This window comes from Corvus brachyrhynchos, unplaced genomic scaffold, assembly GCF_000691975.1.
Source record: "Corvus brachyrhynchos isolate BGI_N302 unplaced genomic scaffold, ASM69197v1 scaffold175, whole genome shotgun sequence".
NCBI lineage: Eukaryota > Metazoa > Chordata > Aves > Passeriformes > Corvidae > Corvus > Corvus brachyrhynchos.
Window position 1 is genome coordinate 2,872,872 of NW_008238448.1, and position 21,502 is coordinate 2,894,373.

Sequence of the window (21,502 nt, forward strand, 5' to 3'; positions counted from 1 at the left end):
GAAAGAGAAAGTCAGGATATACTGTCCTTTTCAGTATCCCAGAAAACCAGTGTAATAATAGATCGACAGAGCATCTTGACAAAAATGCCACATCCATGAGCTTTTGTAACGAATAGAAAGCACTGATCATCTGCAGAAACCAAAAGATATGTGAGTCTTCATGGGAAAAAAGAAAAGTCTTGAACTTTCCAGAAAACTAACGCCAGCTGTTTCTACAGTGCTGCCTCAAGGAACTATTCTACATAAATTACAACACATGACATGAACTACTGTCATGGAGAGGTCTGATCTTGCACTGCTGGGTATGTCTGCCTAGGAGGCTCTGAAGTCTATCTTGATGCTGTTCAGTACGATTGTGACAGGCATTTCTGTGTGCTAAGGACATACTACTCCTGAAAAGAAAAAGCTCTGCCCATCCTACCTTTTGCCAACAGCCAGGCATTGGTAATCCATCAGGACCCTGTTTCAAGGGGAGTAAAAGGAAAAAAAAAAAAAAAAAGCAAAGGTAAGTTTGATAGAAAAGATATTCCAGCAACATCTGTTAGAACAGCTGAAGCAGCTTTGACTATCTAAAAAGTAGCTACCAAGTTTAACTTATTTCCTCTCTTATTCTCAAAGTGAAGGGAAAGCCAAAGGAGAGAAGGTTTACACTATAAATACATACGTGCAACTCTCTGCTATAAAGATGTTGTTCTCTAAATCATTAGAACATCTTTATCAGTCTCTTATTGCTGCTAGAGCTCAGGCTACATGTTATTTTAAATATAATCCATTTTATTCACAACAATCTCGATCTGAATGTACAAGATCAGTGAGAAAAAAATTCTATCACTTTTATTTGGTGAGTATTGTGTTTTATGGGCCCCTCATAGAAAGGTCACCCTGTGATAAGGCAGCAAGACCCGAATGGGAGTAGGATCTTTTCTTTTCACTTTCAGTATTAGTTTCTGAATGATGGAGTAAAATCTTAAGGCCTGAACACACCTTGAGTGCCACAGTGGAAGAAAACATCAGCGGTGGGAGCAGGGCAGAACAGCACCACTGATTATTTCAGCGCTTGGACAATATGGCCATCTAATTTCTTCTCATGTTAGTGAGAGCCACTCCTTTTCTTCCCTGCTGCTACCCTACCTTCAGGTATCTCCATGTGTCCAGTACGATCAGGGCCAGCTTTTGACCACAGTCATACTGGTTTTCATGGATCTAATTCCAATTTACATGGCTATCCAGGGTTAATTCAGGGAGTTATATGCTCAGAATTAGGTGCACATGTGATGTAACTGGACTATGCATAAGCAGAAGAAGAATCAGGCCTTTACATTTTTTAGAATTTAGAATACCAAAACTTAATATGTTAATTTACATGTGAAGAATAGTGGTAAATAAGGATTTTTGAATATACTTGCATGTGGTCTGTTGTGAATGACTTGCTGCCTAAATAAGAAACAGTGCTGCATGCTAAGCAGTTTATTCTAGCAATTATCTATGAAAAGAATATTTTTTATCCATCAAGGATTGTTAGTGAATCTTCAGATATAAATGATAATACAGAGACAGAGAAACATTTTTAAATTACAAAAGCATGCTTGATTATCCCCAACAAAATATGAGATATGGTTACCATTAATTGGAAGCAAACAACATGGACTATGGAATAATCTTAATGGACTATGTATTTACAATTAAAAAGCAATTGACTTCAAATTAGGAGTGCTATACTCAAAATAAAACCTACTTAATTCAACATTCATCTCAGAGAACCGTGCTTAACCACCAAACAATATCAGAACATGCAGATCAAATTTTACTGTGAACAATTAAAAAGAAAATCCTCCTTGTATCTTTAGGAAATGTGTATGTATTATTCATCTGGGGTTTTCTTAAATGGAAAAGAGTTCCAACTTACTTTACCACTAAATAAAAATCACTGTTGCCAGATTGGTACAAGGGAGAGGGTCAAGAAGTAGCATTTTAGTATAGGTGGGAACTTGAATTCATGCTAGCATAGGGTGGGGAGTGTTGTGTGTATTCCAGGAAGGTAAGTTCCAAGGGTAAGACCATTAAATTGAAGATATTAAATAACAAAGACAATGAGGGTTTGGGCTGCAGACCGTTATATTCTTACAAACATCAGGTAAGCTTTTTATTTCCAGATGTGTTTGAACACTCTGATGAACAGGCCAGACACCTCAAACATTACTTGTGCATGGTCTGAAAGCCAAGCTCCAGCTTGGCTTACTGGAAACCTTGATTTTTAGAACCAGTATTTACATCCTTCTGTTTGTGACTCTCATTTTGGCCAAATTGTGAAAACATGCCCCTAAGATGGCATGGATTTGAAAGGAAGTCCGGGGTGCAGAGTAGCTATGGGACAGGTCAGGGTGTGGAACTGAGCCAGCGCAGACAGAAGTCATGAGACTTGATTAGAGGTGAATGTTGTGCTGGATTTCTACAACTTGCGTTCAGGGTGAGTAAGGCAATGGGTATTTTGCGAGGAAAGTAACAAACCAATGATTCTCAGGGAAAATGTAGGAAGGAGACAAACTCATAAATTACCATGTGATGTGGGAGCAAATTGCTGAGAGTTAGGCTTAAGATGTCAACAAAAACGTGTGTTCTGTCACTGCAGTTATGATCACTTGAAGCAGCTGGTTTGGTCATGCACATGCATGTGTTACGTGGAAAATGTAAAGTCAGCTCAGAAAAACGTTACTTTACATTGAGAATGGCTGACCACAAACAAAGGAACTGCATGCAGGGTTGGTAGGAAAGAGAAATACTGTACCAATTGGCAAGGGGCATCCAGCCCATCCAGGCCAGGCTGGCCTGGCTCCCCTTTTTCCCCCTTAATTCCACGGAATCCCTGTTTGTAAAGATTAACTTGCAATGTTACTGTCAAGGAAATGCCTTCAGTATTGACTTAAATGGAGTGAACAAAAAACAACGTAAGAGGCAAGAGGAGCAAGCTGACTGCTTGTGATTTAGACCTGTGGGGCACTGACTCTGACACATTCAAAAAAGAAAAAAAAACAACCCACCATGAAACCTCACAAATTTAGCCCAAAGGTCTTAAGTCTGGTGCTTTAAACCAAATTAGGAGGTTGACAAAAAAAGTCTGCTCTAGAATATGAGATGAAGCTGTGTTAACAAAGTGCAACAGGTTACACAGTAGCTGGTGCTTGTTCCTCTCCCCTCATTTTTTATTCCATCAGTTTACAGCAGGATGACTGATCTTTCAATACACAAGTGAGACGTACCAATGGGCAAGGTGCATCTAATCCAGGAGCACCCTGTTCTCCTTTCTCCCCTTTAGGCCCTTTTTTGCCTTTCTTTCCCTTTTCCCCCTGTGGATACAATGGTTTGGATAAAACAAGTTTCATTCTTTTGAAAAAAGTATAAAGAAAGATTTGGTTTAAAGTTTGGGTTTTTTCTTTTTAAGCCAATGGAGAGCTGAAAGGACACTTACCACTGTGTTCTGGTTTGGATGGTGCATTATGTGGAAAAATAAATTATATGATCACAAGCAAGAACTGCAATCAGTCTCTATTAGTTTGTGTTTGTACTTCATATCAGTATTATGAATGTTTTGAAACCTAGAACAGGGCTTGAAATCATTGATTTCTTGAGACAGAGGCAAATCTGCAAATCCCCCCAATCCACAGTCCAAAATAAGAGGTCTCCTATTTTGATAAGTGGTAGCACTGAAGGCACATGTTCACTAAGCTGGACTTGTCAGCTTCGCCAGAGGATTTGTCATTAGTCAGAAGTAACTTTGGGACAGTAGAATCCATCAACAGAGTCTTTTGAAAAAAGACCTGTGGCACAGATGCTTCACAGGGACAGCTGACTCGATTCCATCAGCTTCCATGGTGTCACATCAAGGGTGAACTCGACCAGGAGCATCCTCTGCTAACTGACCCTGTGTGCTCTGGTAAGAGTTTGGAACAAATCCTGTTCTCTGTGGTATCCATAGAAACCCACTGACATCACTGAGGGTGCACTGCTGTCCCTCCACGACCATTTCAAACCCTGTTACAGGAATCAAAACACTCGAACTGCTTGATGGAGAGGTGCTATGACACTTTCAATGATTTCATATTGTCTTGGTATCATAAAGTAATCAGAAGTGATATTTAGATTATTTGTTTAAGCATTTCAACATTCAAATATTCTCTTTGCTGCGGGCAATGTTTCATCTATTTGTTTTACCAAAATTCAGTCCTTAGTTTCACACTGAGTTTTCTTTTTAAATGCAAAACTTCCAATGCTTTAATTTTCATAGAAATTAGTTGATTCCCTTAACAAAGCTACTTGGAAAGACGACCTCACCTTCAAGCAGTATAAGAGGTTTAGAGAGTTCATTTTATAATTGATTTCACACCAGTTGATCACAATGGTAAATGAGTTTCAGGTTGCTCTCAATTTCACAAAAATCAAAAAGGATCACTTAAAAAAAATTAACAAATTGGACTAGGATTGTAAAAAATGGGATAGGAAGGATGAGTAAATCAGGATATCACAAAGAAATGGGAAAAATAGTCATAGGAAAATTAGTATAACATCGGAGAACCAGCAAGTGAGGTCGTGGCTACTGGGAGGATTTAATTTGTGAGGAAAAGGGTAAAAAAGACAGAGGAATTGTAAGAAATGAGGGTAGAAGGAGAAGGAAGGAATGCCCCTTTGGAAAGACAGACGGATTTTGGTGAAGCATATTAAATAGACATTTAACTTGTTCCACACCAGTACACAAAGACTTAATCCATCAACAAGAGAGAAAAATAATATTTACACATAAAAAAATAATTATATAAATCATATTTTAAAGAGGAAGGAAAGCACATTAGTCATTTCATATTACAGTATACTTGACACAGTCAAATAAAACAAAATGTTCCATGAACAAAACATACTGCATTCATGTCATGATAGAAGCACAGTTCCTTGTCTATCTCTTCTGTGTGCCAAAAGGTCACAGGATAAGAGTTGGAAAAATAGAAACCCAAACACTACCCATCCTTACCAAATAATAAAGACTGTCATGTAAAAAAATCCTCACAAGACAAGAACCATAAATTGGCTATGTTTTCATCTTAAACCTACAAAGATGACAACATAGCAGAGAAACCCAACAGCTTAGGGTCAAATCTCGTGCTATTTGTGCTCAGTGTTGCACCAATTTATCTGCAGTGAGTGTGTGTGAGCACAAAGCATGGACATACTCCAGAAAGGATTCTGAAAATGAACAGTTTGGTTTGGTTTCCAACTCTTTTCAATCTTTAGGATTTGCATTTCTTTAACTTCTTGCGTTACAAGCCAGCAAACTATTTTCAACTTCCAATTTTGCAGGCAGATTTATGGTCTTATTCAAAACAATGCAGCAGTCACCTGGTAAGGTACAGTCTGAATTTCCTGGGTACTTCACTACTTTTTCCACAGACTGGGTTCTTTCTTCTTAATATTTACTCCTTATCCTGAACTACAGAAACCCACAGGAGATACAGAGCCTGTACATCTGATGAAGAATAAAAGAAAAATTCCTTTCTGTCCTTCCTCAATGCCTAGCGATATAAAAAAATGGTGGCACTTCTGCAACACTGTTATGGTTGGAACAATCTACAATCCTCACATGCACAGATTTTCATCAATGCAGAGTGCAAGGGAAAAGGATAATGCCTTTTCATCCTCTGTTCATATTCCTCTGTCAAAATTTATAACAACAGTCAACCGTGCATCTGGGACCAGGGGTCCCTTCCCTCCCTTTCCCCACAACAGAATCTCTAACTTTTGTTAAAGCTTATTCCTTTTTGAAAGGATTTTCTTTTTTCTATTCATGTAACTTGAAAATACAAAATGAATTGTGCAAAACTTTTTTGGGATAAGTGCTCCTGGACTATAATTTTATATGAGTAATTGCAGCTAGAACACTTTAAAAAATATTTTTACAGTCAAGTCAAGAAGACATTATAATGCAAACACTGACTTCCTTTCACTGTAGCAGAACTACTGATGGGCTAAAATACAGATCAGCAGTCTAGGCCTCATCTCAAACTTACGAAGTAAAGGTTTATTCCCTGCATGTCTGCAAAAAAAGTGTCACTGGTTCTCTTTAGAATGTCAGTAATGATACAAATTTTTGCAGTGCAATTTAAGTTTCTTAACTAGAAACTCACTAATTTCAATTTGTGTGATGTCAGTCCAACAGCCAATACTGTAGAAATATTTAAAAACCAAGAAATCATAAGCTGGATGGTCAACTTGTTTATTTGTTATTACAAACTGGTTTATCTGTTGAAATGGGTGCTGTTACACCAGTTTGGTCATAGTTAATCAGTAATATTAAGGAAAGCCACCAGAACACAGACGACTTGTTATAATGAGAATTTGGATTAATTGCATTACTTTGTGTCTTTTGAGAGTCAGCTTCCTATTTGGAAAAGAAACTATTGATGCAGCTTAAGTAATTTTGGTGAAGCAAGTTTGCTTGCATGATACAAATATTCCCTAATTTATGGGGAAAATGTGCTAAACCTATGCAACAGAAGTCTCTTCCACAGAGGTCTCAGCTATGTCTTCCCTGACTTTTCACTGGGAAAGACCTTTCTTTGCCTCCTAGTTTTCCTTAAATATTCTGGGAATTTTTAAGGCAGGTATTCAATATCCATTTTTGCCCTACAGACTTCCTGTCAATCCTCTTTCTGAAAAAATAATGTATTTTTTGAAACATCTATCGGACTTGCTAACTACTTTATCCCATGCATTCTCCTCAGGAAACAGGGCTTGCTTTTTCATGAATTTTTAGGGGGATGGAGGACCAGAGTTCCTAGGAGATGTGTCCTGCAGCCCAAGAGAACAAGTCTCCACAGGCAGCCTAAATCACAACTGAACTCTGAACAGGGCCTAGCCATGCCACATGCAATTCCCACATACAATTCCCTCGCTCCCTTGCAACTGGAAGTCCCATGTTCAACATATCTAGTCAGTCCCTGGGAATAACAGACTAATATCCAAAAGCAGCACGCTGGACTCTGGAACATTAAAACTTTTTACATCCTGAGTGCTGAATCTCATCTGTTCCATTGTCACATCGTATTTGTATAACCGAACTTTTTACCAGCTTTCCATCTTTTCTTCTGCAAATCTTCTGGAGCTCTGGTGGCTGAAATTTGTCTGCCTATCTCTAGCTGTACATGGAAACACACACTCAGAAAGTCTGGCTGCAAGGGAGTTCTGGATTCCCTAAGGGAGCCTAAGATTCCCATTGTGAGCAGGATGATTCCTGACCCTAGGCCAGGTCAGACCAGACCAGGTTCTGCAGTGCTCCCTGGGCAGTGGTTCAGGCCCCTCTCTGGGTGCACTGTCCCAGTGCTGTGCTGTCCTTCTTGTGAGAACAATTGCTCTGAACCTCTCAGGGGCAGCTTGTGATCCTGCATTTCCCCATTTGCCACTATCCAGAAGAGTTTTGCTCCATCATCTTTGTGTCTCCCCTTTCAAGCCGCTTGGCCTCCTCATTGTTAGACTAAGCCAGTCCACCTCCTCCAACCTCTACTATTGGCTGTGTTTGTCCCAGACCCCTGCCAGCTTGGTATCCTTCTTACTCCCCAATTTCTCAAGTTTTTCTAGAACTGTGAGGCTCAAAAGACCATCTGCAGTATTCAAGCAACCTCACTGGAATCGATTAGAGAGGTATAATAACTTATTTTTATCTTCTGGACACAACTCTTTGAATGTATCCCAGCATGAGAGCACACTGTTAAGCTCATTTGAGTTGGCACTTGCTGTAACTCCCACTTACCACAAGAGAGCATTTTGCCCACCACCTCTCTGAGCTGGCAGTTAATCAGTTACACCTTTGGACTGAGAGCTGCTCTCAAGGAGAAAAGCTGTTCACTTGTGGCAGACAGACCTGTACTCTGACAGCAAGCAAGAGCTCACCATTCATTGTGATTACTCTGCCAGGTCAAACAGTGCCTTTATAATATTCATGGAGCACCCGCTTAAACAACTGTTGTTCGGCAAAATCGGTACCTTACCAGGGATCTCTGAGCTCAAAAAAAAGAGCAATATAGCAAGGGACAAAGGCGAAGGATGTATTTCATAGCACCCTTTTCATGCATTCTTGGGAAGTGTTGTACTCATAACACACTTTTCAGTGCATTCTTGGGAAGTGTTTTGCTTAACCGTACTAAGGAATGCAGATGAACTCTAACACCCATGGTGACTTTTTAGCCCTGCTTCTTGTTTAAGACACCATAATGAGAAATTAACTTAGCCTAACCCCGCATATGTCAGCTTGACAAACATTTGTCTGTCCTAGAAAAATCATCTGTTGCATGTATGTACTTTTACATTAAGCGGCTTGGTGTGAGTTCTAATTCAGCAGTTTTAGCAACTGGGCTTTGTGTTGGATAGAAATGGAAGAGATTTGCTTGTGAAGTTTCTCTACACACATTAAGTCCTGAATTGCTTTTTAATAAACAGATTTCCAAGTCCCTGTGTCTGAACACTGAAAATGAAGTCAGGTTGTTTCTGTTAACTTCCCTGTCTAGTTGGTTTACCAGAAATGGTAGAGTACACGATTCAGTTTCAATCCACAAGTATCACAAAGTACTTAATTGCAAAAAAAGAAATTGCGAAAAATAAAAATTCAAACAGTTCCTGTCTTAGCCACTTGTGGGACAGGTAGCATGTACAGGCATGGTAGACCAGGATCAACCATTACACTGCAAATACTGCCAGGGAACAGAGCTGGGCTCTTCAGTGTAAAATTACTACCACAATGACTAAAGTCTGCATTAAATATTTCAGGATTTTCAACAAGTGCAGGGTGGATTGGAGAAAATGAGCCTGAAAAAAGAGCTGTGCTTTGGAACATGCTGATATTTCTAGTTCTGTACATACGTTTTTGTGTTTTTTCACGATTTTGCTCCAGTATGTATCTGTGACTTGCCTTTTGGCACACAGTAAAACAGAGATAATTTTTAATGTGACAATTTATAGCATAAAGACAGCAGAACTGATTAGCTGAGGAATCAAGCAACAGTTAATAACACTGTGGTCACCTTTTCTCCCTTTTCTCCTATATCACCCTTTTCTCCTCGAGGACCAGGGAAACCCTATAAAAACAAAATGGACAAAATAGGTTGACTTTTATTAACATGCAGGTTAAGTTTTCAAATACTCTTGGAAAACCTAAAAAGATGATTTCACTACACACTCTGTACATATATGTGTGCTATGTGTGGACACATGCACAGACAAGAGCATGTGAGACAAGTAAGTCACAGAGTTTGGTAGAAACATTTTGGCAGCTACAGAAAGAAATCATACCGCTCAAACTGGCAATCATCCATGCTACACAGCATATGTGCATTCTGAAAAAGACTCCTCCAAGTTAGGGATTTCAGTGTAGGACTACAGAAAAAGACTTTCAGTAAGTCTTTCTAGCATGCCAAGGAAAGAGCCTATGTTTTGAAACACACCCCTTACAGGCTATGAAATTATTCTCTTTAATTAGAATGAATTTAGTTAACTAAGTGTTAAGTGACTCCTCGTTCTTCTACAAATGAGTCATCTGAGTGTTTTCCTAGCAAGCATTTTTAAAGCCTACTGACATCCAAAGAACCAAGTACTTGTATTGCTAAGCACTACTATCTGCTGGTGTCTGTCGATAAGGGCTGTACATTGCACAATCTTTGTCCTCTTTACCACAGAGAAAGAGTGAATGCAGCATTCAGCACACTCTCTGCAGGTACTGCATGCACAGTAAAGGGCAGCAAAGCTGTTGTGCTCCATAAGGGATTTCTTGCAGATGCTTACCGACCCCTGAGTGTGCCCTGGTCACACACATTACTTACATCAAGGCCAGGCTCGCCGTCTTTGCCCTGCCAAAGAACCACAAAGAACCACAGGAACTGCATTAGCATCCCTCAGACCAGGACATTGCTGCCCGTGTTTAGCATTTCCAGGAACTGATAACCTGGCTTCAAAATTTTGCTTGACTGTTTTGTTTGCAGGCAGATTCCAGGAGAAAGCTAAAAATACAGAAAAACCTATAAAGTTTTATTTTTAGTTCACAGGAATGGGAAACAGATACTGGATTTTTTTTTTTTTTGCTTTCAATTTAACTCACTAAAGTGACTCTCAGATAAAAATGCGTAGCAAGCTAATTTAACACTCCATAGAGCCTGAAAAACCATCTCCAGCCACTGACTCCTGATTCAATTAAATGGATCCAATTAAACCACAGGTCTGTATTCCAGGTTAAATTAATTAATGAAACAGATAAGACTGGAGAGGGGATGGAAACACTGAAAGTCTCCTGAAAAGGCTGGTTGTGCCCGGCCAAGCACATTTACATGGCTTTCCTTGCGTCAAAGTACAGAACAGACATGTGTATATGTACACACCTGACCCAGTCATCAGCAGTGTGAACAGGGAAAGTCAACTGATTTTATTGGGGATATCCTTGTCAGGCCAAAGGAAGTCCTACCTCATATTTTAGGAATGGATAACATAATTAAAATTGTTGATTTAAAGTGCGTAATTTCCAACAACGAATGAGCAACAATGAAGTTCTCACATTGCTTCTGAGCAGATGGCACAGAAATGAAAACAAAACACATCTCTGAAGTGACAAACAAAGCAAAAACATAATGGCAAAGAAACCTTGCAGGATGGAAATCCAAGCCCCTTATTGACATTAAAAAATTCACAGCTTTCCACAGTTCAGCCTGAACTCCTGGCACTCTCACATGGTCAGGCAGCTGATGGCCAAAGGCTGCTGAAACAGGAGCACCTGCATTCTGCATTTCCTCTCTCTTGCTGGCTCATGTCAGGTCTGTTTTGTTATGTGCATGGGTAGGAACCTAGCAGCGTGATACAGACCATAGACCTTGCACTGTCAGGGTTTATTATCTATCTTTGCCTTTTCCAGCTTACTCTATTGCTAGGTGAAAATCAGCCATAAAGCACACAAGGTTTAATCAGGGAGGGATGAAAAGTGCCGTGCGTACAAATTCTGTGGAACTTACAGGCAAGCCGTATGGTCCTCTGGGTCCAGGGTCACCTACAGTTCCCTTCTCACCCTAAGAAAAGATTACAGAACAAGCAAACAAAAACACTGGTTATCTTAGAAATTATCTCTACCAAGTGCTTTAGGTTAAAGTTTATGCATTCCTAAGTATTTTGAGTGAAAAATATCCAAGCTCATTTATTTTTATTAAATGCTTAAGGGGGAAAGAAAAGGTGTGTATTACTTTCTAGGCAAAATGACTTTCTAGGCATATGATACCACATTCATTTTTAAATACCTCAGTAACTGAAAATATTTTTCAACTGAACTTGCGCCAGTGTCAAGTTTAAGCTTTTAACAGCTTAATGCTGCTCTCAGTAAAAATCCAATGTTGTAATGAAAACTGAGGATATACAGCATCAAGCTCCAACACAGCAGCTGAGATACAACACAGTGACACGCAAAAATGATGTGTCAGTCAAAGCTTGTATTTAAGTAGGCAATGCTTTTAACAGTGACATTGTGAAGATTATCCTGTGCACTGTGCTGTGTTGCTAAATCCTCTATTGGATTCTAGATAAGTGATGTAAATATACCCTGGTTTATCAAAATCAAAACAACTGTAACAATATGCAAGACAAATAAGTACAGAGATAACTCCAGAAGTCTGATCTCATTTGGCACCAAAATCCATGGAAAAATTACCAATTTCCAGAGGGGTGCTTCCAAAATCATTTTTCAAACTTAATACAGGGTAAACTTTTCCAAATGGAATGGAATTTCAAGGCAACAAATTTCAAATCACTTTTGCTCTCTAATTGTTCTTTATCAAGACTGATATGAAGTTAAGCTTCCCAAGCCAGCCAGGACTAGCCCATGTAACTGCGAGCACAGGTCCCTGTGAGCTTGACAGGGAGCCAGGGCTGGGAAGAAGGCATGGAAAGCAGTCTTGTTTCAGACTGTGGTGTTCCTTCTTCTGAATTAAATCCATCAGAAAAGCCATTCTCTCGGGAGAGAACTAAACTGCTCCAAGTGTTGATGAAATAAAAGAAAAAAAACCTGACCACCTCTAGTTTTCAAAGCTCCTACTCTGGATTTGTTAGGCAGGGTGACTTGGATCCCTTCTTCACCACCTTTCCTGAACACACCCTAACACAAGGCTGCGTGCAAGGCTCCTGGTGTGCACAAGTGCTGAATTTCATCCTAGTGTTTGCTGCACTTGCACTCTTGAGATAATTCTCTGTACAACATCCTCTGGGTCATTTACCACTTATTATTAATTAATGAATGACTCTATAATTAAAAGCACAAGACAGAGATGTAGATGTGTACCTAATTAATAGTGGTGATCATCGGCACAGCCAAGTACTTGGCACAGCTCTGAAAATGGACTGCTATGTCTAAATTTCATTGACCAAATTACACAAAAAATAAGGCACCAGAACAAACTGAACCTTAACCTGTGGTTGAATAATCCCAGCAATAAGGAGTCTGTCAGAATAACTGACATTTGATCTGTTTTAAATACTTCATATTTTTACTAAGGCGGACACTTGCTTTAGTCTAGTGGTAATGAGTTGTGCAATGTCAGGTCTCTCTGGATTTTGTTACTCCCCTGCTAATTTCTGAGCAGCATTTAGGCTGGATGCCCTCCAATAGGAGTATTGGGAAGTAACAGCTGATTTTCAAAACAATAAATCCCTTGCAGCTTTAAAGCTTTCTGCTAAGAAGAAACTAATGTGCTGACCTATGTAGGTAAGAGCTACAAAACCCTTTGATCAGTACTCGAAATATGTCAAGACTAGTTAAGCATCTTTGCTTTTTTAATCTTCAACAGCAAGATGACTGTACAAAGTCCTCTCAAGATAGGCTTATAACATTGCTAAACATATGGTAGACATAAAGATACTGAATGTATCAGTCTAGGAAATAATCTCATCTGTTATGTAACAATATATTTGGAGAACTGTATCTCAGAACTTTTTGCCTCCAATACAAAGCACATGCTGAAACATGTTTGGAGTATCAGATGAGGTCCTGAATGTTCATGGATTGTATGAGATGGATGGACTGTCATGAGCATACTGCCCTCAACCATCACAATTTCCTTCAGCGTGGCAGATACTGGCAAACCTTAGGAAGGTTTTTAATACTTTTTTGTGAGACAATCCATCAGTGTCCAAAGAATAGAAACTATAATCTATGTTTCTGCCTCCTATTTCACTTCAGTCTCCTGAATCATGGATATTCATGAGTTACCATTTGCGTGAATAAAGCTGAATAATTGCTGTCTCCACTAGGATAGTTAGGGAGATTTCATACCACTGCTGTGCTGAGAAACATTTTAACCAAATTAAAGAGAATGCACTTTCCCTACTTGTACTAAATGTGTGTAGTGATGACAACGTTACACAAGCTACACATCTGAAAGCCAAAATCAAGCTCAAAACCAGGTCCTTGTCATCAAAAAAAAGAAAAGAAAATAATAAAAAAGGAAAATGTATATTGCCAGCACTCAGATTCCTTTAGCTGGTCAAGAAGTTGGATACACGTTATGCCTGTCATCACCCTTCAGGCTTACATGTTCCCTTTCATCAGCAGTAGCTGAAGATGTCTATCTGTTCTCCAGTGTTCTCTACTTTCTCTCAAGACAGTATGTAAGTGAGATTAACAGGTACACAGTCAGATTCAGAGGCCTATTATGATTTACTTCTTCATTTAATAAAGATGGTCTCAGTAAAATCTCTCTAAGCACCTGGCAAAACGGTGTTCCAACAGCTGAAGAATTTAATAACGACTATGAGATACTGGCCTAATAATTATATGAATTCACATTATTAATTACCATTTCAATTTCTACTAAACAATTTATAAAAAGTTGAGTGTCATGCATGATTTTCTTAGTCTACCTTGCCACCATCTAAATAGATTTTGTATAAAGATGATCTGACGTTTTCTATTTTAATTAAATAGTTAAATTGAAAACCAAACAACCCACCCTAATCTGCACAACAGCCTGTCCTACCTCGGAGTAGTAATTCAGCATCACCTCAAATGCAGCCTGTGCAACAACAAATCCATGATTGTTCTGTAAAATAGCCCTAATGCCCTTCTAGATTAATACTGGCCCAGGGTTTTTCTTCTCAATACAGACAGAATGTGGTCCTATCCAGTGACAGTGAGCACTGGCCCTATGCACTGCTTTTAACTAAAAAGTAAAGTCTGAAATCTGCAGACAAAAATGTTTCCCTCCTGTTTCACATTAAAAAGTTCAACAGTTGCAAATGCAAGTTGTAAAACTGCATTAAAAAGACACTATTTGTTATTTAAATAATGAGACATATATCAACACTGGGCACCTGTTACATAACTATGCTACAATCAAACTTCTCCTCCCAAATGGTACTGAATAATTAAATGAACAATTACAGCAATAATCTTGTTAGCTGCCCGCTTGGCAAAAAGCCTGTCTTATCAACTTCCTTCCATTCATTTAGTTCCACAGAAAATGGTGGGTGTGTAGGAATTTTCTGCACACCTTGGTCTCTCTATTTTTGCAAAGTTCTCCTTCTATGCCCCTGCAACTACTGATTTACATCGCAGCAGTTCCTATCCCTTTTGCAGCTACTGCTTTTCAACAGTCACAGTAGGGCTTATTCCAGATCCAGCTGCATGACTTCTTATGACCTTGCATACTCCCACAAGAAAAAAATATTAGTAGCTCTTTTCCACAGACGAGAAGAATAGTTTATATTCTATTTCATTGTCAAAAACATTTCAGCTGGTAGTACATACACATATCTTTCAACATGAAAGCTCATAATGCAAGAATAAAATGTACGGTATTTTTATATACTTCTACATGTGTATCTCACCTAAATTATTTGCTTAAGATAAGAGGATGATGATCAACTATCTTTTCACAGAGTTGACAGAAGATATATTATGTCCTAACTGAAGGAAAAAAAGAACTGAATCTGTAATCCCCTAGAAAAACAGAAAAAGTACACAAGTCCTTCAGGCACTTAATTAGCCTGAGTGGTAATTGCAGTCTACTGTACAGTCTGTTTTGGGCTATGCTGCATGTCTTGTATTTATCCCTCAATACACAGCTCTGTAAAAATGAATCTTACTTTTCTCAGATGAAGCTAACCAGACCTCTGCCACGTGGCTCTGTCCTTAGTACAGCTAGTCTGAAGTTGCTTTAGCACAGTTCTTTTGTTAAAGTGAGGAAGTCAAAGAGACAAAGTTCTGGACTGGCAGCTCCTTGGAGGTTTTAGTTAGGCTAAGGTATCATCTTCTGGTTTTTTCCATAAGTTGATGGTTCTATCATTAGAGGTGACAGGCTCAGTTAAAGATTAGAGTTCCTATCCTATTTCCACTGGAGAAAATATTCTGTGAGAATTTCAAATTAAATAGAAGGGCTCCTATCTTCTAAGCTTAAAAAAAAAAAACAGGAAGAAAAGTTTAAATTTTACAACAGCTGGAGATATTCTTCCTGGATAAAAACATTTAAGTGCATAGAGGAGAGAAATACTCTTCTTTTTTTGCCACTGCATTCTTACATAATCAGATCACATTATCTTCTTTTGTAACAGTTTGTTCTCTCAATTTACACAAAATAATGAAAACAATGAAAATAATGCTGTGTGTGATACTGTGAACTAGGAAGTCCTGTCAATTTCTTAGTGATTAGTCATTTCAAAATACCAGCTCCCCTGAAGTTAGTGAGTTACAGTGCCAACCTTAAACAGATAAATGTGTGTATAACTAGAACGGACACACAGTTGTGGGCTGCTCCTCTATAGGTGAGGTACTGTTCTGTTTAGTGACATCTAGGCAGAGTACGAGTCCCCACATGACATTGTTCCCTTGTGGCAGTCACTTCGTAGAGAGAAGCACCCAGAAGATATACTTACTCTCTCTCCTTTGGGACCTGCAGGGCCATGGGGACCAACTGGGCCATCTACACCCTACAAAAAGGAACAAGGAGGGTAAGAGAGAGTGCTTGTTCTTACAACTCTTTAGTTCTAATAGCTGTCTTGTAGACGGGAACTAACATGGAATCAGTCTTCACTGGTTGAAAATTTGGATTTAATTGTGATGCAACCTTTTTGGCTTTCAAAACTCCACCCATAAACTCTCCTGTTACAAGGCAGACTGTCTTTCTTCTATTTGGAGTTCACTACATTCATGGAAGCAATCAGATTTACAAAGATCTTAAACTGATTGGAAGAAGATGGAAGAGTCAGAAAAAATATTCTTTTTGAATAATTTTTTGGTTTTTTTTTTAATTGATTATTCTTTAAATTGAAATGTCCACCTGTAAGATGGACTTACCTACTGCAGGGATTGATAGCAATCTTACTTCCAAGATATAACTCTTTCACTGTATAGAGCTCTTTATCATTAAAGAAAGCAAAAGATTTAACATTTATGATGTGTAATGTAACAATGCCTGTAGATGAACCCCAGCACATTTGCATCTCCTTCACTGATTCCATCTTAGCATTGAACAGCTATGTTCTCCTGTTATCTACATCCCTAACCTTACTCAGGAAAATCAGCATCCCAACCAAGCAGTTGTCCAACCAAAAATCAAAACTGAGCTGCCTTTTAAGGTTCAGAGCTCCTTCTACAGAGAATTACATTCGCTTTCCCACACATATTGCCCTGAGAGTCTGCTTGAAGCCCCCTCTTATGCAGCATGGAAAATGCCTGCAGCATTTGGCCTTCCTTCCTCTGTGCAGTGAGTGAGCTTGGCCGGCAGAGCCCCCGGGAAGCACATGGACTCAGTCACGAAGGGGGACACAGAAAGACAAGGGACTCACCCGGGCTCCTGGCTTTCCGTCTAAGCCAGATGCTCCCTGTGTGGTTAGGTGGAAGCATGGATGATGGGCACGACACGAATGACAAGAACGTGAGATTAGTAAGTGGTGCTGATGAATAAACACAATTCAAACACACAGTACACGCTGTGACAGGGTTCTGGAGTGGGTATCACATTACTACAGCATGTTAGTTAAAAATTCACATAGAACACCAAGAGCCTGATCCTGTTCTCACTTCAGTGTAACATCACCAACCCACCCCTGCCCTCACATCACAGTGTATTAGAGCAGAATATTGTCAGGCTACAGGAGCGCTACAAACACCAGATGTTAGGGTGTTTTTGAGCCTTAACACATAAATATTTACTTTGTAATTTACTCGCATGCTTTCTAATTTGTAAATAGCGACAATACTGAATACTACACACAAAGGAAGAAAAATGTGTGTTAACTGCGATAGGAAATACTTAAGTGCAAGAATACTGCATTATGCAGCCAACAAAATCTGGATCCTGAGCACAATGGCCTCATTCATTTCCAAGAGCCCGGGAGACAATCACATTTCCTGTTTTCCCGAAATACTCCCAGTTCAGGGCACAGTCAAGGGCTGCAGCGGGCAGCCAGGCACGCCGGGCGAGGAGCCTCAGCATCCTTGGGGACGGGGGGACCCCTCGTGGATTCTGTGGGAATAACAGAGCAGCAGCCGGAGCGCGGCAGCGCGGGAGGGGATGTGGGGACAGAGGGAACATTTGTCAGGACACAGGGAATAATCTGGGGAGCAGCCCCCTACTGGAAAAACAAACTAAACCAAACCCCAAACAAACCCAGCTAAAATCTCCAACCAACTCAAAAAACCGAGCCATTTTCTGTAACGTCAAACACTTGGACTTTGCTCCTGAGTATGACATTTAGTAAGCAGGAGCAAAACAAGATCACTGTAAATTTGGAAAACCTAGTAGCCTATTTTGTTCTGGAGCCTCTTCTACCTTGTATCCATTTTCAGGGCATCTGCTCAGGCGTCCAAAGCTCACTGTCTACAGAGATGTAACTGCCAATGTGAAAATGAGCTTTTTTTCCCCCTCAAATTGAATTAAAATTCTCAGTGATGCTGACCTTGTCCAGAGGCCCTGAACATAGTTCTTGTAAATATTAATCAGAGAGGTTTGTGTTCCTTTGGGTCAACTAAGTCTATTTTCTCCATTTTACTGTTAACAATGTAATGACTGGAAATAATCCTCATACAACAACAACAAAAAGAAAAAATAAACTCTTTTTCTGAGAAAAAAATACAGCTGCCTTTTCAGCATGCTTTCAAACACATAAAGTATTTTCTATTTCATCAACCTAAATTTTAAGAACTGTGATGTTTCCATATTTTAAGGTTCTTCACTTCTAAGACAAAATTTATGCCAAACACTCAGAATGGAAATTTTCTAAAGAACAAAGCAAAAATAAGAATTTTCAGGGAACAGAAACCAACTAAATTCCCTGACCCAATTTTTAGCTTTCCTCAATTAGACCTCTCCTTTTGAACTGCAGAAGTGCAACCAGAGGAAGAATAACTGAGGAGATGGGGGAAAGGGAAGACTCCTTTTTTAATGGAAACACCATACAACACTTCAATAACAGCATGACTAATGTAATGGGGGTGATGACATCCTTGTGACACTGAACACTCTCAACTGACATGCAACAAAAAAAACCCAACCCTGACAGCACTGGATTTTACAGGACATTACTGGGGACGATAGCACAGATTAGAGACAAAACAAAACAAGACTGATGCTCTGCTCCAACATGGTATATTCTGTGTATGCTATCGAGTAAATCAGAGTTGTTCATCAGGGGTAGAAAGAGACGTTTGTGATTTGCACTGAAATTGAATAGTTGGGGTTTTTTACTTACTGGAAGACCAAGGGGCCCTCTGTCACCCTTTTGACCTGGTTCACCCTTCAATCCTTTAAGACCATTTAACCCTGGTTCACCCTAAACGTAAAAGTATAAATGCCAAATTTTTGGTGCTATAATGGGTGTTTAAGCTGGGATAGAAGAAGCCAGTCTCAGAAATAGCTGCAAATTCCACTTTGAAACAATTTCAACCTTCTCAGCTTACTGGCAATTTACGTACTGATTTAAGAGTGGGAAAAAATATTTGGGAGGTGTCTGCTGAAGATTTAAAATCCGTATGAATAAAAAACTACAGGAAAATTATGGGTAACAGATTTTTTTAATCTTTTCCTAATAATTATCACTATAGTTAGGTGGTTTGAACTCAGCATGAGTTGCAGGGGGTTTTGGAAATTCTTCAAATCCCATAAACCACCCTATGCAGATAATACAAACTGAAAGAAAATGTTCATAAAAGTAAGCCTCAAAACAGTAGATTTCTACAGTGGGATCTCCTGAGAAGTACATTTGGTAAGGAAGCAATACTTTTCCTTACAGCAAACTGGAATTTGCAGCAAAATCTTACATAAAGATATTTTAAACCTTTAAGCATACATCATAAACAGTAACAAGTTGAAAGAAACAGTACAGGTTACACACTGCCAAGCTATTTGGGAGGTCCATAGATTCTGTGTTCATACAGAGAAATTTTAACCATGTAAGAAATGGCACTTGTTGTGATTGTTAAATTATGCATAGGCTATTATATTAAACATCACTAAGATGATAATACTGGGCTCAGAACTGCCAATAAATCATTCTCTCATAATGAAAAACTGCATCTGCATGAGGGCTGCTCAGTCAAGGTGAGTATTGACCACACCTGCCTCTTCTGGGAAACAGAAATACGTGGGTATTTCATCCAGGCTGCTCCCTATGGCCTCATTGCTAGATTTCCCTTTGATGTATTATGTTACTGTATATTATATTCATATTTTTTTTTAAAAATCTCAGTAGAACCGAGTCTGCTCCTTTAAGCAACTCCAGACATCATCTGCCTGCTTTGCACCCTAAGCAGCCATTTCTTCATTCTTCTATTTGACTCGATGTGACTTTCAGAGCAGTAGCACTGGAAATGCTGAAGTCTTGGAAACAGACCTGAGAAATCCCATAAAAGCCTGAGTCTCAGGCCAAAAGCCTGAGGTAAAGAGGGGCTGGTACTAAAATAGAACATATTTGATTTCAGAAAATGATTTATGACTTAGGTTTCTTGAGCCAACACAGTCTCATAAGGGGTCAAACCTGTGATTTTCTGTCTCGTACCTTTAAAAACCCAAAATAAACCCCCAAAACTAAACAAAAACACCCTCTCCTCTCTTCCTTATTTTTTGAGAAAGGTGTGATTAGGGAGCCATAGTGATTTAAATGATCATGTCTGACAAGACCACTGGCCTTAATGAATACAGTGTCATTCTGAAGTTTATCTTACTGGTGAATACGGAATTAATGCACAAATTAAAATATTCCAACTCTCCCAAAATTCACTTCCACTCTCCTGAGCTGTTCTCATGGGCTAAGAGAGCCCCTAAAGCATATCTTTGTGTACTATGCTATGGAAAATGTTCAAATGTATTGCAGACCTGTCTGATCATGAATTCCAGTTTGGAAAACAGGAAAATGCACACATCAGTTTGTGATGGTGAACCAGCATAACATGTGAAGGAACTGCTCAGCAAAATACCTGGCGCCTAACAAAGGCCATGAACACTGGAAGAAGCAGGAGATACAAGAGAGCATAAATGAAGAAGAGTTTATCTGACTTCATTTCCTGAGCCTGTAACATGCTTTTTTATTCCAAAGTAATTCCAAGTGCAACGGTAGCTTGCCCATAAACAGGAAGCTAAATAATTTAGTGCCACATCCCAAATATTTGTACAAAAAATGGACTCAGCCAATGCTGCGGAGAAATACTACTCAGAAACAATCACAGAAAATTTAGCAAGCTTTTAAGGTGCAAATATTAAAATCTGCTTTAAGGTTTAAGAATATCATGAACTTTTATTAAATGAGGCATGACAAAACATAGCTGCATGCATTCAAGAGCAAGGCATGACACTTTGCAGACATAAAGAGCACATCTATTCAAGACAGGTATTAATTTACCTTTGGGCCAGGCAGTCCATGAGGTCCCTGAAAATAAAAATAACATTTCTCATTATGAAAATACACCACAATTTTTTGGAGAGTGTTTTTGCTTTATAGGGATACAAATTACCCCTATATTTCTGTACTCTCAAAAGAAATTCAGCTGTCAATAGAGCAACTACAAACACCTGATTCTGAGGAGGTACCAGACCACTAGCATATTAACACTATCACAGGAATGTGCCATTTTTTTCTCCAATTCCTATGATTTTTTTTAAGACATGCAAAAAATTTTCCAAATTAAGTCCCCTCTTTAATGACCACATATTCTGATAACACTTCTAGTAAGCAGGCAATAAAGTGGCAAGAGGGCTTAGACCATTTCTAGCACCTCTGTTCCACCCAAGCTTACCATAGGGCCTGGAGGACCATGTGGCCCTGGTGGTCCAGGTGGTCCTATCACCTACAGATAAAAAAAACAATGGCATTAAATCATGCAGAGCAAAGAACTCCCACAAAAATACCAGAAGTCAGGCTGACTCTTGTTGGCAAGCACTTACAAAAATAGCAATGCAACAGTGAACATTGACAGTGCATCTAGACAGGGCTTTAGGAATGGGAATTAGTT

At 39.2% G+C, this 21,502-nt stretch overlaps 2 protein-coding genes across 2 annotated transcripts in view; both read right to left on the reverse strand.

The window, feature by feature from the left end:
• The window catches only part of ETNPPL (ethanolamine-phosphate phospho-lyase), a 27,731-nt gene extending 25,778 nt beyond the window's left edge, over positions 1-1,953 (reverse strand). Inside the window, exon 1 of the mRNA XM_008635612.2 lies at positions 1,946-1,953. The gene's annotated coding sequence lies outside the window, so the exon portion shown is untranslated. The remainder of the gene's footprint in view (positions 1-1,945) is intronic.
• COL25A1 (collagen type XXV alpha 1 chain) overlaps positions 1-21,502 on the reverse strand; it is a 305,105-nt gene that overhangs the window by 6,047 nt on the left and 277,556 nt on the right. The window contains exons 30-40 of the mRNA XM_017736775.1: positions 21,287-21,337; positions 20,893-20,919; positions 18,748-18,828; positions 16,843-16,878; positions 15,931-15,984; positions 11,031-11,084; positions 9,855-9,881; positions 9,060-9,113; positions 3,467-3,475; positions 3,258-3,344; positions 422-460 (exon numbers count right to left, since the gene is read on the reverse strand). Of these exons, the coding sequence (XP_017592264.1) occupies positions 422-460; positions 3,258-3,344; positions 3,467-3,475; positions 9,060-9,113; positions 9,855-9,881; positions 11,031-11,084; positions 15,931-15,984; positions 16,843-16,878; positions 18,748-18,828; positions 20,893-20,919; positions 21,287-21,337 (519 nt within the window). The remainder of the gene's footprint in view (positions 1-421; positions 461-3,257; positions 3,345-3,466; positions 3,476-9,059; positions 9,114-9,854; positions 9,882-11,030; positions 11,085-15,930; positions 15,985-16,842; positions 16,879-18,747; positions 18,829-20,892; positions 20,920-21,286; positions 21,338-21,502) is intronic.